Source organism: Scylla paramamosain, chromosome 35 (assembly GCF_035594125.1).
Source record: "Scylla paramamosain isolate STU-SP2022 chromosome 35, ASM3559412v1, whole genome shotgun sequence".
NCBI classification, from domain to species: Eukaryota; Metazoa; Arthropoda; class Malacostraca; order Decapoda; family Portunidae; genus Scylla; species Scylla paramamosain.
The window spans coordinates 14,691,664-14,709,163 of record NC_087185.1 but is presented as its reverse complement, the minus strand read 5'-3'; the positions used below and the strand labels follow the sequence as shown (position 1 = coordinate 14,709,163).

General features: G+C 41.8%; 1 protein-coding gene across 1 annotated transcript in view; it reads right to left on the bottom strand.

The window, feature by feature from the left end:
- The window catches only part of LOC135090682 (hemicentin-2-like), a 164,094-nt gene that overhangs the window by 44,576 nt on the left and 102,018 nt on the right, over positions 1-17,500 (bottom strand). Inside the window, 1 exon segment of the mRNA XM_063987681.1 lies at positions 7,170-7,380. Within this exon segment, the coding sequence (XP_063843751.1) occupies positions 7,170-7,380 (211 nt within the window).

Sequence of the window (17,500 nt, the reverse complement as noted above, 5' to 3'; positions counted from 1 at the left end):
ACACACACACACACACACACACACACACACACACACACACACACACACAAAGAGCGGGCGAACAGCTTCTCGCAGGCAAATAGAGAGAGAGAGAGAGAGAGAGAGAGAGAGAGAGAGAGAGAGAGAGAGAGAGAGAGAGAGAGAGAGAGAGAGAGAGAGAGAGAGAGAGAGAGAGAGAGAGAGAGAGAGAGAGAGAGAGAGAGAGAATAAGACGCACAGGCTGAGACAAAGACGATACAGACAAACAGTCAACCAAATACACACACACACACACACACACACACACACACACACACACACACACACACACACACACACACACACACACACACACACACACACACACACACACACACACTTCAAAAAAAAAAAAAGCAACACAAAGAGAAGAGAGAGAGAAGGACAAAGACGGAGAAACGAGAAGAAATAACACTTAGAAAAATTTATACGCAGAATACGAGGAGAGGAATCGATGGAACAAATAAGAACACAGTCATTAAGGGACCAAAAAAATAGAGGTGATAAAAAAACACAGACGAGGGAGAGAAAGGGAAGCTCACCACAACACCATTGCACAAACTTGAGTGAGGGACTGAAAAATGAGAAAGGGAACTTATTGACATAGCAAGGATAAAACTCGTCCCAGGAAGGAGGAGGAGGAGGAGGAGGAGGAGGAGGAGGAGGAGGAGGAGGAGGAAAAGAAAATGGCGGAGGATGAGAAAGAAGATATAAACAAAAAAAACAAAAATAAAACAAAAAAATGAAGAATAAGACAAGGAGAAATAGATAAAGGAAGAAAAGGAGTAACAGGAGACAAGTGAAGAAAGAGAATGAATAGGAATAGCAGAAGGAGCAGAAGGAGGAGAAGGAAGAACAAACAAAATCCTGGGAGCGTGGCCGGCAGTGGTGTCTCTTCACGGGCCGAGGGTCTTAAGGGTGACGCGGCCTTGGACAAGTCAGCAATCACGGAGCATATAAGGAAGAGCAGCAGAAAGTCACCACCTCATCCTTGCCATTTTTCACGTTCTTATTTCCATACATTCTTTCAATCATACCTACACTAACTCAGCCACGCAGCCACGCAGCTAACCTAATTCACTCCTGCATTTTTTTTTCTGTACGGTATTAGAGTAACATGTTTCTCTTTCAACCATTTCTATCACATTCTGGTTGTTTTTCACTTTGTGCTGCGATTTTTTTCTCCTTGAATTTTATTGTCCTTTTTTACCTCTAGTTTATGAAATCTGTAGCGGTGGTATAGTCACACAAAGAGCCTCGTTAGGGCCAGTAGGGCTCTTGTTTTTTTTTTTGCTTGTTTTTTTAATTGCTTTGAATTAATAAGACACTTTCCACGCCTCAGTAAATCTCCAATTAGTCAGAAAAGAGCACCTAGTGATATAATAACAGTGAGTTACTAAAGGTGATTTTTTTTATATCTTTTTAGTGGAAGATGGGACTCTGGCGTATGGCAACAAAAAGGCTACAAAGAAATCCACTGAAGGTACCAGTCCACAAAAAGTGTAGTTAAAAGGGTTATCCAAAATATGATGATAAATGTCATTACGAGAAATATCATCTTAAACTCCATACAATCTTGTAATCAGGAATTATTTGAAACTCATGTACTGCTGAAACTGTTTAGCGGACATTTTAACCCTTTCACTGCAGCATACATTATTTCACAACACTAAAAATGGGTGTGCAAAGTCTCTTCAGGAATCATAAGTAAGGAAAAGGATTAAAACAATAGATCTTCCATTGTCTAGCTGGTAAAATGTCTAGAGATGGCTGCTGGACAAAAAGAGATACGTCAGAGTGATTTGTGACTAAGGGAAGATGTATCAGCAGCAATGAAATGGTTAAAGGGTATAGTAATCTATTGACTACTGGCTTGTATATGAAGAAAGTGTCGAAATTAAAGTGAGAATGTGACTTACAAAAGAGAATGTGACTTACAAAAGAGAATGTGACTTAAACGATTCTGTCAAATGATTTTTCTATATTAACTTTTCAGCAGGTAATTATTTTACAAAAGGCAAAGACATCTTATAATCAGTAATTCGTAAAGGGAAAATGTTTTAATGTTTTAATATTGAGCATAAATACAATGAAAAAAGACACGTATTTTTATTTATTTATTTATTCTTTTATGTGTAATCACTTTTCATTAAGTAAATGTTTCAAAAAGCAAAAGAATTATGAGATGAAAGAGCCGCATATAAAAATGTTTCAGAGTTCACTATAAAAATATAAAATAAAATAAAGACTATTATATTTAATTATATGTATTTATCACTTATCTATTTGACGTGTTCTCATGGACTCGTACACACATCGCAGCCCACAACGCTAATGATAACGCACCGATACAAACAAACTGCACGCGACACTGCCTCTAAGGACCATATTCTGGAACACTGCCTCTAAGGACCATATTCTGGAACACTGCCTCTAAGGACCATATTCTGGAACACTGCCTCTAAGGACCATATTCTGGAACACTTCCTCTAAGGACCATATTCTGGAACACTGCCTCTAAGGACCATATTCTGGAACACTGCCTCTAAGGACCATATTCTGGAACACTGCCTCTAAGGACCATATTCTGGAACACTGCCTCTAAGGACCATATTCTGGAACACTGCCTCTAAGGACCATATTCTGGAACACTGCCTCTAAGGACCATATTCTGGAACACTGCCTCTAAGGACCATATTCTGGAACACTGCCTCTAAGGACCATATTCTGGAACACTGCCTCTAAGGACCATATTCTGGAACACTGCCTCTAAGGACCATATTCTGGAACACTGCCTCTAAGGACCTCCGCTACATTCAAAACGCTGTAGCTGAAGTAGCACGTGTTTTTAAGGTTCTAGTAACATATTAACAAGATCTCTACATTATTAACAGGACAAACAGTCTTGGGAACCCGTCTAATCATCTCTGTGGCTTTTGAAAATAATCCTGGTGAGAAAGCTGGGCGTTTCAGAATACAGGCGTAAGTATCAAGACCCGCACTCGTATCCGAATACCAAAAAACGCGTGCAGATCAGGCGGCTTCCCTCGTCAGTTCAGGGCCTCGGTGTGGTTAACTTGACCTGACTCCCTGGCCACAACTGTCCACTTCAATGGGGCAAAACTTCCAGAATGACTCCAACTGGCATTTCCTCTTTCCCACCTGACACGCCTCGTTCACCACGCAGGGTCGACTTTTACCTTCCATTACATCTCTCTCTTTTTTTTTTGTGCCACTCAGAAGCCTCAGATTACTGGAGCCAGGAGAGTCACATGGTAAAAAATACTTAAGTAGACCAGGTGTTCATGGTCGTGGTAAAAATTGATTTGCTGACTTCATTGCAAAGTTATGAATCATCAGCGGTAAGCAGAAGTACCAACCTTACCGTGTGACTCGTGTAAATAGCACTGCAACCTGTTATTGTCATTCTCGTCAATCCGGAGACACCAGAAGTGACTATCTCGTAAGTTACACGTAAATATCATCCCTGGGATTTATTGTTACGATCGCCATTAAGTAGAATCATAAATTACGTGTGCAATATTGTATTCTGAAACATCAAGGAGTTGTACCCAGAAGACAAACACAATAAGGAAAAATGTTTACTGCTGTCCCACCTAAGACAAAAAATATAGATAATCTTCCGTGGAAATTATTACAATTCTCGTAACAATCACTGAGAGAGAGAGAGAGAGAGAGAGAGAGAGAGAGAGAGAGAGAGAGAGAGAGAGAGAGAGAGAGAGAGAGAGAGAGAGAGAGAGAGAGAGTGGAGTCGAACCCATGAACCAGGCTTTGAACCCATTTTCACCACAGCACAACCTACAAAACTACAATAACTTTCACCCATAAGAGTAATAAACACCATGAATTACAAATACAATAGTAAACCCTAAAACTCAACAATAATCAAACCAGGAGGCGGACATTAGACAAATACTTGGGACTTGTGCGGGGGAAGGAAGAACAGTTATCGTAGCTTTGTCCCTTTATGATGCACAGACTCTAGTTAGTTCTCTACGTTCTTGTATTTAGGATAAGTTTGACCTCCATCCCTCCATTCCGTCACTTTATCGTTAAGAGCTGCGTAAGAACTAAGAAAATAACAGTGGATAACAGGGACTAGCTAGAAGGCTTTACAATTGCGTCATGGATAAGCTAATATTATCATTCCCACCAAAAACAATTACGCCATGGATAAACTAACAGAAACACACACACACACACACACACACACATACATACATACATACACACACCATAGAATCTCTACCAAGTTAAAGTCCAAAATCAACAAGACTCGAACCCAGAACACACAGAGAGGGAGGAGATAGATTTACCTCTGAGCCACCACCACCTTTCCCTCACGCACACCAAATCCTTGCACTTCACTGCTCGCTCGACAGGCTCTTTACGTAGCCTGTCCTGTGTCAACCGAGCCGCGCCAAACACTTCCCGGTACTTTCCTCGCCACAGCATAGAGAGTGAGGAACCCAGACCACTATTCACTTATTCTCTCACCCCGACTATTTTCAAAGGCCACAGAGATGATCAGCACGGTTTTCAAGAGTGTTTCCCCTGTTGATAATGTAGAAATCTTGTTATTCTGTTACTAGAGCCATAAAAACACTCTTACAAGCCCGTGTCGCTTCAACGAGAGTGTTTTGAAAGCAGTGGAGATGCGGCGCGCAGAAGTGTTTCAGAATAATGTCCCTGGCACTGTGGTAAATGGTATCTTTTGCTGAGAGAATCCTGCTGTGTTTCGCCGTGCTAGGTTCTCGGGTTCTCTCTCTCTCTCTCTCTCTCTCTCTCTCTCTCTCTCTCTCTCTCTCTCTCTCTCTCTCTCTCTCTCTCGCCACCCATGTGTTTCTTGCCTGTAATCCATCGTTGTAATCCCTCATCGTAATTCACACACACACGCACACACACACACGGCAAGAGAGAGAGAGAGAGAGAGAGAGAGAGAGAGAGAGAGAGAGAGAGAGAGAGAGAGAGAGAGAGAGAGAGAGAGAGAGAGAGAGAGAGAGAGAGAGAGAGAGAGAGAGAGAGAGCTATAGTATATTTTTGTCACTAGAGATCGTGTTTCTTATTCATTCTGCTTCCGTTCAACACTCGTGCATTCCTAACGCGGCTTCAATACGAGATGAGTCGCCGCTAAAAATAAAGATAAATTGCTGCTTTGCTGAATTCCTCGCTTGTTGATTTAGTTTTCATCAAGCACCTGCAAGATTATTCAGTGCTATAAATAAAATGAATGGCTGAATACTGGATACTTTTCATTGTTTTCTTTTCTTTTTCTTTGTTTTTTTTTTTTATAAGGTAGGTAGTACTGGAAGATTGGCTCACATTCTTGCAGTTTTATTATCACGACTAGAATTTAGTGTTTCTCTTAACATTGGAAGCAAGGCAAAGGTTTCTATGGTGTTTCAACCTTTAAATTCTCTGGGACATGTTTTTTTTTGTATGTACGCATGTATGTATGTATGTACGAGTATGTATGTATGTAAGGATGGATGGATGGATACGAGTATGAGCGTGAGATTTTTAGTGTTGGTAGGAGCGGGTTTATGTAAAATATGTCCTTCTCTCTCTCTCTCTCTCTCTCTCTCTCTCTCTCTCTCTCTCTCTCTCTCTCTCTCTCTCTCTCTCTCTCTCTCTTTATCAATCAATCAATCAATCTATCTATCTATTCCTATTTCTTTGTTTGCCTCCCTCTCCCTTTCCCACTCTCTCTCCCTCTCCCTCTCTCCTCCTCCCTCTCTCTCTCTCTCTCTCTCTGGAAGTTCATTGGCTTCTTTGATCGGGACGAGTTAGCAATTTTCCAGAGTAATTGCTTCCAGGTGGGTTGCTGCCCTCAGGTAACAAAAGAGGAGGAGGTGCGGGAGCCTGAAATGCAGACTGGAACGAAGGAAAATCTACAAATCCAGCTCAGCGTCTTCCGGCCTCGATGAGAGAGTTACGAAGGTGAGGCGGCAGAGTTCATCTATCGAGACAAAAGGGTATTAAGTTTTTTTTTCTTTTTTTTTTTTGCATTGTTTTGTTTTGTCAATACGTCTTGTGCCTTGTCTCTTAGGTATGTCTCTCTGGGTGTCTGTGTGTCTGTCTGTCTGTCTGTCTCTCTGGTACCATTGAATCCATCTGGCGCTAGATATGAGAGAGAGAGAGAGAGAGAGAGAGAGAGAGAGAGAGAGAGAGAGAGAGAGAGAGAGAGAGAGAGAGAGAGAGAGAGAGAGAGAGAGAGAGAGAGAGAGAGAGAGAGAGAGAGAGAGAGAGAGAGAGAGAGAGAGAGAGAGAGAGAGAGAGAGAGAGAGAGCCACACCTTGTTCTTTGTTATAACTTCACTATCATATATCCTTTCTTCGATTTCATTTTTGCTTGGCGCTGTCTCATTTCTCAAAACTTTTGTTGTTCTTTACAAGTATACTGGGAGAGAAAGTTAAGAGGAAGAACGCTCAATGGATGTACTTTATGAGGCCCCCGTGTGTGTGTGTGTGTGTGTGTGTGTGTGTGTGTGTGTGTGTGTGTGTGTGTGTGTGTGTGTGTGTGTGTGTGTGTGTGTGTGTGTGTGTGTGTGTGTGTGTGTGTGTGTGTGTGTGTGTGTGTGTGTGTGTGTGTGTGTGTGTGTGTGTGTGTGTGTGTGTGTGTGTGTGTGTGTGTGTGTGTGTGTGTGTGTGTGTGTGTGTGTGTGTGTGAGTGTGTGTGTCTTAAGTGGTTTCTATTGAGGTACGTTGTTATGAATCCAGTTACATGCAAGAATTCCCCCGTTGTTTTAAAGGACACAGTTGGCAATGCATATCTATCATGTTCCATTTACCACTTCTCTCCCCCCGACCCTTCTCTCCCTCAGGTGGTGTGTGCGCTAAGCTCTTAGCACCACCGCCTCCTTCCATCATCATCACCTGTCCTGCCTGTCATCTCCACACCTCCTTACCCAACCTGCTCATACACTCCCTCCCCTTGTCACTTCCTTCCTCTCCTCATTATCTCCTACCTCTCACCTTCACTTCCCTTCACTTCCATCGCCGCACGAGTAAACTGACATCCCTTGCTTCCCTTACTCCATTCCTCTTAGTCTTAACGCCTCCCCTCCTCCCCACACCTCCCTACACCTGTCTACACCTTTCACCTCCCCGTAGGCGCTTGCAGGTACTTACCCACGACCTCCAGTTTGACGCTGATGGCAGTAACAGGCTTGGTGGAGATGGAACATTCGTAATAGCCTGAGTCAGAAGGCTGCGGGTGACGTAATACCAACACCCAGTCCCCGGTGGAGGAGTCCCGGTGGGCGGAAAATCTCTCGTCGTTGGTGAAAGTAAAGGAGCTCACCGTCAGTACATGAAGGTCACGGTGTCTGATCCACGATACCTGCGGGAGGCGATGAAGAAGCTTTTGTTTGTTAGTGAGTTCTTAGACTGAGGAAGCAGCGTAGGCATGTATGTAATAAATAATAATAATAATAATAATAATAATAATAATAATAATAATAATAATAATAATAATAATAATAATAATAATAATAAACGGTTTATTATTTAGACAGTTAACAAACTGAAAATGTACATAGGGGGTAGGGAAATACTTAACATTAATCCTAAAGGTAAGTCTAATCTAATCTAGAAGTGACTGTGTGTGTGTGTGTGTGTGTGTGTGTGTGTGTGTGTGTGTGTGTGTGTGTGTGTGTGTGTGTGTGTGTGTGTGTGTGTGTGTGTGTGTGTGTGTGTGTGTGTGTGTGTGTGTGTGTGTGTGTGTGTGTGTGTGTGTGTGTGTGTGTGTGTGTGTGTGTGTGTGTGTGTGTGTGTGTGTGTGTGGTAAATGTAATGAGCTTAGTTATGAAAGGCTCACAGGAACGTATGAGTCTCAGCTCCCGTTCTGTAATACCTGAGGGAGCAGAAAAGTCTTAATTATATAACTGAGAGAACTTTCTGAAGAAGGCGTAGGAGGAAAATTGGGGTCCTGTGTATGGCTACCAAGGTCACTGCCAGCATGTGGGAGGCGCAGTAGGGGCTCTGCAACACGGAGGGAAGCTTAATTATGTAAGACTCGTAGAATGACTCCCTGAAGTCGGCGGTGGAGGATAACGAGTCATATTTTTGTAATAACTCCGAAGGTCACCACTGGAATGTTTACCTCGGAATACCTGCCCTGGAGAACCTGGCGGGGCTGCAGACGAACCCTAATTATGTAAGAATCCTTTATCCCTTTGATGGTTCAGGGTTCTCCTTCAGCTTCCTTCGTCAGGTGCAAGTATATGAAAATAACTTAAAAAGATGCCACTGCCAGCTATTGATTAATGACTAGTTTGAACCTGTAAGCCTCTATTGTTCTATTTCTGCTCATTAAAGTTGTCTGTGGTTGCTCAAATAAAAATAAGTCTTACTGTCATTAGTGGGGTTACTAAAGGGAGCAGAACAGTATTGCCCGTATTCTGAGTAGCACTGATGTAGGTCACTAGCGGAATGTACAAGGCGTTCGTAGTAATGGTCGTAAGTTGAGTACGATGCAACATTTACATCCAACCAATTCTGAAATACTGAGACTCTCTGGGGACCGATATCTTGAGTGGGATCTTTTTTTTTTCAGTCTTTTTTGTTGTCCTTGGCTACAGCGCCTCTTACATAAAAGATTAAAAAAAAAGTGTTCGCGTTTTCTTCCAGTCATAAGTTCCTTGTTGTGCTTAAAATGGATTGTCAGGAGATTGTAAGACAGCCAACAATTATTACAACACTATCAGCAACTCAGAGGATTTAAGACTGAAGAAAACCGAACACACAAAATAGAGAAGTAAAATCATCAGTACTCGATTTCTGACCGCCCCTGTCCCTGAAACACTCGAGGGAGGCGCAGAAGGCTCGGAGTTATGTAAGACCTCCAAGATAAGCCTCAGGAGCAGAAGGAGGAGGGACTTGACTCTAAAGGCATCAAAAAAAGTGAGGATTCCATACTAATGAAGTCCAGGGGCATGGGCTCGGCGGCTGCGTGCTACTAATGGACCCTGAATGTGGGAGCTGGTTATTTTCATGAGTCAGGATCAAAGGCTCGGTAACTAAGCGTCTGTCAAGGCGTAATATATTACCCTACTCAGGCCAAACTCAACCTTTGCGCGCGTCACCGAGCACATGTTAGTGACAGGTAGGAGACGTGTGAGTGGTTACATAGATGATTTGTTAAGCTACGTGTTTGATGTGTTAGTTTTATTTATTTATTTGTTACTACTATTTTATTTATTTATTTATTTATTTATTTTTATTATTTTATTCATCTAATTTTTTTTTTTTTTTTTTTTTTTTTTTTTTATGTAGGAGGGGCACCGGCCAAGGGCAACATCAATTAGACGAAAAAATAAAACCCCGTTGAGGTGCCAGTCCCAAAACGGAATCGGAAACGACTGTAAAAAGTTGGAGGTTAAGTGTCTTGAAGCTCCCTCAGTGGTAATAGCTCAGGCAGTTAATTAGCATAGACTATAAAGTTGAAATTCGCGTTTACTATAGTGTTACTTTTGGTTACGGTGTTAATTATGTATAGTTAGTTCATACAGGCAGTAAATTAAAGTACGCGTTTAATTTAGCGTTAATTATGATTAGTGTTAATTCTAGTTACAGTTAGTTAAGGCTTAGTATAAGTGATAAATTTATTAAAAAATTGCGTTTAATTTAGTGTTGATCGTGGGTGCAGTGTTAATTACAGTCAGTTAAGGCTTAATATAGACAATAACTTAGCATAGGCAGCACTTAAAGTAAAATGCGCGTTTAATATAATGTTACAGTTAGTGCTAATTGTAGTCACAGTTAGTTAAGGCTTAGTACAATGTTGATTAAACATAACAGTAAGCAAGAGGACACATGCGCTTCCTTCAGTGCGCAGCGTGCCAAGTTATCCATCTAATACAATCAAGTTTATAAGCAACAAGACTATTCTCAAACGTTTCGGTGCCGTACCTCAACTACTCTTAACGAGCTGTAGTGGAGGTTACATGGGTTTTTAAGGGTAATTTAATGATTCTAGTGAAAGATCAACAAACATTATCTCGCCATTAGAAATAAAGACATCCATGAGAGCACAAATATTAGCATAGTAGTCCCTTTGAAGATGGTCTTGATGAGGAAAGAAAGCGTTGTCGTTGTTTTTTCAGTAAGTTTTCAAGTAAAATAGGTGTATAAATAAACAAATAAAAGAATGAACGCTTAGATAGACAAACAAATAACTTAATAAAGAAATAAAGCAAGAGGGAACTCTGCCCAAGGGTTACAAAAAAGATAAAAAGGCCCACTGAGGTGCCACTCCCTGAAGGAAATAGCCAACAGGATTATCCAAAACAGGAGAAGGTTTAAGCCTTTCCCTGGGGTATGCAACACTTTACAACACTAAAAATCAATGTATGGAATCTTTATAAGCATCTACAAGAAAGAAGGGGATAAAAAGAGAATAGACACTGCAATTTCTACCCAGTACAATGTTTGGTGGTGGCTGAAGAACAAGAAAAGATACCTCAGAGTGATTAGTAACTGAGGAATGACGTGCCAAATAGCAGTAAAAGTATTAACATCTATGGCAGCAAGTTTAAAACCCCTCGTATCTTGCAGTACATCCAACACAAGGCAGCTCAAGGTCAAGGCATACAAAATAAAAGAGGAGCGTTCAGACAAATTCATTAAATTCAGGTATATCACGAAAAAAAGGGAGAGTAACGTGGTGCTTTAAATATTCACGTTGGCTGTGGGTGAACTTTGAAAAAATGTGTGTGTGTGTGTGTGTGTGTGTGTGTGTGTGTGTGTGTGTGTGTGTGTGTGTGTGTGTGTGTGTGTGTGTGTGTGTGTGTGTGTGTGTGTGTGTGTGTGTGTGGATAGAGAGATAAAAGTGTGTGTTACTCCGACCGCAAAGATATCGATAAATCAGAGAGAGAGAGAGAGAGAGAGAGAGAGAGAGAGAGAGAGAGAGAGAGAGAGAGAGAGAGAGAGAGAGAGAGAGAGAGAGAGAGAGAGAGAGATCCGTCACAAAACAAAATACGCGACAACAACGTAAACATGAAACTCCCAAACATTTTCATAATACGAGTACGCGAGTTGCTGATAGAGAGAGAGAGAGAGAGAGAGAGAGAGAGAGAGAGAGAGAGAGAGAGAGAGAGAGAGAGAGAGAGAGAGAGAGAGAGAGAGAGAGAGAGAGAGAGAGAGAGAGAGAGAGAGAGAGAGATTGACTGATATTTTATTTGCCTTTTTGCCTTTTAAATTTTGTACATCTAAATTACATATATTTATAACAGATAGAAATAAGAGAGGTGGTTCCCGGAAGATAAACACGTAAAATAAACACTACACGTAGAGAAAAAAATAAATAAATAAATAAATAAATAAATAACATAAAATAAAATAATAAAAAAGTCGAGTCCTCCAGTTACCTTCCTTTGTGCAGTTTAGTAAGACACGTATATGAATATATGAATAATAAAATGAGCCCTTGGACAAATAAACAAATGAATCAATGAATAAATAAATAAATAAATAATACAAAAATAAGTAAATAGTTGTTCACGAAAATACAGCTCTCTCTCTCTCTCTCTCTCTCTCTCTCTCTCTCTCTCTCTCTCTCTCTCTCTCTCTCTCTCTCTCTCTCTCTCTCTCTCTCTCTCCCTTTCCTGTGATTTAGTTAAGTCTATATTAAAACTGTACAGAAAAATCAAACAAAAATACATACACTAATTAAAATCAGTGTATCACTTTTCTATCTACTTCAGTCTCGTGACCTTTCTTGCGTGCCAACCAACCTTTTACAGTCTCCTTCACGTTGTTTCCTTCGCATGCTCAGAGATTAGTAAGACGCGAACAGGAAACGAACATGCAGGAGTTACAAAACGCTGCTCAGTATCTTAAGGTATAATGAAACACGTATCGATAAGAAAACGGTGAAATAAAAGTGCAAAAAAATGTATATTCCATTCCATAGTCTTACTGTCCAGGCTTACTAAGACGTGTTCAAAGATTAGTAAGGCGGCAACGGAAAACGAATATGTGGGGCCTAAAAAAGGCAGTTCAGTGTCTTAAGGTGTAATGAGATTTGTATTGAAAAGAAACTAGAAAAATAAGTGTAACAAATAAATATTCACACAGTTGTCTTATTTTTCTAGAGACTTGCTGAGCTGTGTACTAAATCTGGACCTTGTGTGAACCTTCATGAAAAGAAAAAAAAATATATATATGTAAACAAATATAGGGATAGATGATAAAAACATAATCCAGTCAACTGTTTTATTTTCCGGAGACTTGTCGAGACGTGTGTTGTGATTAATTAAATGGAACGTTGTGTGAATTTTTTCTGAGGTTTAAGCAAACATATTCAAAAGAAAATATATCATAGGTCTTTTAAAATATGGTAGCGCTTTTTTCTTTTTCAGTGATTTTTTTTTCCAGTTACTGAGGCGTTTAAAAGTAAATCTGAAGCTAATATGAGCATTTTGAGGTTTAATATAAAGCGCATTAAAAGAAGAAAGGTATTGTAACGATGCAAAGCTATATTCCACAACTATTTTCCTATTTCCCGCAGACACGAAGGCCTGTGTTATCAGTGAAGTAAATCTGAATTCTGTATGAATCACTCCTGCGGTATGAAACAGATATATATCAGAAAAAAAGTGTTAAAAGTATTTAGCGCTTTTTTTTTCTTTTAGTTTTCCGGAATTGAAATGCTACGTGTGTAATGACTGAAGTACATCTGAACGTCACATGAACCTTTTATGGTGTTTGGTGAGGCACTTATTTATAAAAATGTGCTATAAATTATTCTACAACAGGTTACAGTGTGATTTGGATATGCTCTTTTGTTTTTATCTTCGTTTTCCTTTTCTTCACCTTTTTTTCTTTATTTTGTATTTTCCTTCACATATATATACTTTCCACAGAGTTCCTGATACGTGTGCTATGATTACAGTAAATTCAAACCTGTAAGAGGATTTTTCTGATATCTAATACAACGCCTATTAAAATAAAATAAAATGAATAAATAAATAAATAAAAATGTCGGTGTTAAAAGTGGCGTATTATTTTTCCTTTCCATTGACTTACTGAGGCGTGTATTATGACTAAAGCATATTAGAGTCTCGCGAGCTGCTCTTCCCGCGTGAGTCTGAAGCCACAGCGGCGTGCAGCGTGAAGGACGAGGACGCAAAGGGAGACACAGCCCAGGAGAATAAAGAAACAGACAGGCATGATCCTTGCAATGGGAAGCCTTTCAAGCCAGGAACATTATACAGATTGAACTTACATATTATTCAGAGGAAAGACGCAAACTTCGGGGAAATATACGACTCGCTGCTACTGTGTGAATAGACGGCAGCCGCGCGAACAAAGACCCGCCCGCAGTGACACCAGTGACGGCAGGGCGCCTGGTGGTGGTGGTGGTGGTGGTGGTAATCATAAAAATAATAATAATAATAATAATAAGAAGAAGAAGAAGAAGAAGAAGAAGAAGAAGAAGAAGAAGAAGAAGAAGAAGAAGAAGAAGAAGAAGAAGAAGAAGAAGAAGAAGAAGAAGAAGAAGAAGAAGAAGAAGAAGAAGAAGAAGAAGAAGAAGAAGAAGAAGAAGAAGAAGAAGAAGAAGAAGAAGAAGAAGAAGAAGAAGAAGAATGACAGTAGTATTAGTAGTACTTGTTGTAATAGTAGCAGTAGTAATAGCAACAATAGTAGTAGTATCAATAGTATTACTCAACAGGAGTGATGAAAGAATTTAACGATGAAAGTAGTAGTAGTAGTAGTAGTAGTAGCGATAAAAATAATAACAACAACAACAACAGTGATACTACTACCACTACCACGAACAACACGACCACCTCTACCTCCACCACCACCGCCACATTAACAAAACCACCACCCACTGCCACAACTAAGCACTCCCCCACCATAATGGCCTCCATAAACACACACAAACACAATACTCAAACAGAACGACAAAATATATTTCAAGCGACAAAAGAATAAATAGAGAAAACGTCAATGTATATATTTCCACGTCGTATATATTTACTTATTTATTTTGAGGGAGGGGGAAGAAGACAAATCGAGTCTCGTGAATGGCCAGTCCTCTGCTCTCTGTCCTCGTCAACTTTCCCCTTCACAGCACACAGTGAAAATGGAGACATGAATTCCAGTGCCTTTAATATACGAAGGAATAACAGCGATAAGAACAAGATGGCCAGTGATAAGTCAAGCACATGTAGCAAGATGAGACAATTTGATGTGATAGAGGAAGAGACAACACGGATTTCAAAGCAGGACGAGCGAAGGTTGGATATGAGATCAGCATTCATTGATGTCCAGATAATTCTCATGAGCCAGCCAGCGCGAGTGTGTGGGAGTGACTGCCGAGAGTGGGCGGCGAAAGATATGATACGTGGGAGGAAACTGGACTGATTGAAAGAGATCTGGTGTGTCTGGGGGAGGGCTTGGTGTAAGAGTGAGACAGCTGGCGTTAGATTGGTGAGACTGTCTGGCGCAAAACGAGTCTATAAGAGAAGGGCTGCCGTATATTGAGAGGGTCTGCATGATTGGAAGGCAGCTCACTTGTGTGCCGGGGGAGGCTGCAAGGTGAAGGCCACGAAGCGAGGGTGATTTTATGAGTACTGGGCTCAGGTGGGACGAAACTGACGTGTGGTGGAGTTTGTGGCGAAGGAAAACGCAGGAAGAAGCGACATAACTTTCTCTAACACTTCAAAACATTTTTATTCAGAAAGAACTGGGCACCCGCACGTAGCAGTAGCAGTACGTAGCAGGAAAATAACAAATAGTGCTGCAGAATGTCCAAAATGTTACAGAAAACGTGCAATCGGGGCAAGGACACAGCTTTGAGACATCACACAGCTGGAATATAACCTTTTGCTAATAACTTTTACTAGAGACTAAATTCTTGAAATCTCGATATTTTTAGACACTGGCCATCGACGCTGCTGGAGGCCACGAGCGTTATTCCAGAACTGAGTCTCATCGCTGGAAAAACACTCGACATCAAGACAGGCAAACAGACCCATCGAGCGCTCCTGAATAAAGAAGAATGCAAAACTGCTTGTAAGATGAAAATACCGCCGCTCCACCTTGCGCTCCTCTACACCACCAACTCCATCAGATTAATTTTCTCTCAAGCTTGAATATAAATAGACGAGGATCCGACGTAAGCGAAGGAAGCGTCTGGAGTCCCTCAGTAAATAAGGAACTGCTGAAGAAAACAAAATAATGGCTCAGGTGACAAGGATGAGTGATGATTACAGGTAAAAAAACATGCACCTAATCATTCCATAAACCCAGTGACCTTATAATTATGAAAAAAAAAAAACACAAATAAGTTAACGTTGAGTAGCGAATTAGCGACGCCATACTTTATGACGTAAATGTTCGTGATATTACGTAAATGATAATAACTTAAGATTATGGCTCATCAAACACTATTAATTTTCATCCATCATGTAACATGGAAGTAAGATTAGGTAATTATACAATCTCTCTCTCTCTCTCTCTCTCTCTCTCTCTCTCTCTCTCTCTCTCTCTCTCTCTCTCTCTCTCTCTCTCTCTCTCTCTCTCACACACACACACACACACACACACACACACACTAAGCTCCCCACCGTTAAGCAGTCCATCACTAATACAACTGAATTCCGTCTGTCCTTAAGGTGTGTGTGTGTGTGTGTGTGTGTGTGTGTGTGTGTGTGTGTGTGTGTGTGTGTGTGTGTGTGTGTGTGTGTGTGTGTGTGTGTGTGTGTGTGTGTGTGTGTGTGTGTGTGTGTGTGTGTCGGTGCACTTAGCTATGATTGCAGTCGACACATCGGGACAAACACACAGAGGCTGGCAAAGGTAAGGACATGAAGGGGAGGAAGGGAATACATAATTATACGCAGTACGATTTCACACACACACACACACACACACACACACACACAGAGAGAGAGAGAGAGAGAGAGAGAGAGAGAGAGAGAGAGAGAGAGAGAGAGAGAGAGAGAGAGAGAGAGAGAGAGAGAGAGAGAGAGAGAGAGAGAGAGAGAGAGAGAGAGAGAGAGAGAGAGAGAGAGAGAGAGAGAGAGAGAGAGAGAGAGAGAGAGAGAGAGAGAGAGGAGGGGGGAGAACCATAGACCATAGCTTTGAACCAAAAACGTCTATTACTATTAATACTATAAGTAATAATAATAAGAAGAACAAGGATATGGAGGAGGAGGAGGAGGAGGAGGAGGAGGAGGAGGAGGAAAATCATATGCAAAACAACTTCTGCACCACCACCACCACCACCACCAAGACCACCACCACCACCACCACCACCACCACCACCACCACCACCACCACAACCAAGACCACCACCACCACCACCACCACCACCACCATCGTCGCCGCCGCCGCCTCCGCAGCTTTCCCCTCTTAGATATGATCTTAGGAACAGTGAAGACCTGGAGTCTGTGATGGGGAGGGAAGAGGAGAGTCGGAATATTAAGTTCTCTCTCTCTCTCTCTCTCTCTCTCTCTCTCTCTCTCTCTCTCTCTCTCTCTCTCTCTCTCTCTCTCTCTCTCTCTCTCTCTCTTATCCCAGGGGGCTCGATTATCATTAGCGAGAACGCGAGATATGATTTGGTAGCAAGGTGTGTGTGTGGGTGCGTGTGGGTGCGTGTGTGTGTGCGTGTGTGTTAAGCAGATGGTCTAATTGTGTCATTAGGCAATACACAACCTCGTTAAGTAGAGCGTGCAAACAAGTTGTGCTGTGCTGTGTTGTGTGGCGAAAGTCGAGAGTCAAGCGTGGGAGGGAAGTGGAGGAAATGCATACATACACTCTCCCTCTCTCTCTCCTTCTCTCTCTTTCTCTTTCTCTCTCCCTCTCAACCCACACACAGTTACACAACATAATCTCTCTGCCATCCTTCCCTTACGTAAAAAAAAAAAAGAAAAACACTTGTGACGACGTCTTGAGAGCAGAGGAGGCTGAAGTAACACGAAGAGGCAGGACGAGGAGGAGGAGGAGAAATAGGGAGAAGAGAGGGAGTACCGAAGGCTATTGGGGAGAGTTCTGGGATGGCTTAACTGGGATCTGGCGGGAACAGGGGCTTATGGGCTTAGTGCATGGTCGTGTGGGTCACAAAAGCCGCCTAATGAAGCACGGAGCCACCTGCACCAGTCATTACCGCGCCTCTCTCGCCCACGCCACCTGCCATAATTCCTTTTTGTCCCTGCCGCAAAACAAGAGCCCACAGCAGCCAGCCGAACTGACGCACGGCCACGGCGCTCCCTGCTGCTCCCCGTGCCTTGTTTTACTCGCGCGCACCAAGACGACACATTCCCTTGTTTACCCGCCGTTTCCGCACATCCCTCCCGATTGCATGCGATTACGACCGTTCCAAGCGGTAGATCGGCTGCTCCGTGTGTTTACATTCAATGACGACCGTCCCGGAAGGCAGGATGAGACATAGCCTTTGTTTATACCCACTCGTCAGCGCCACCTTCACCAGCTCCCGGTGAATGCTGGATAGA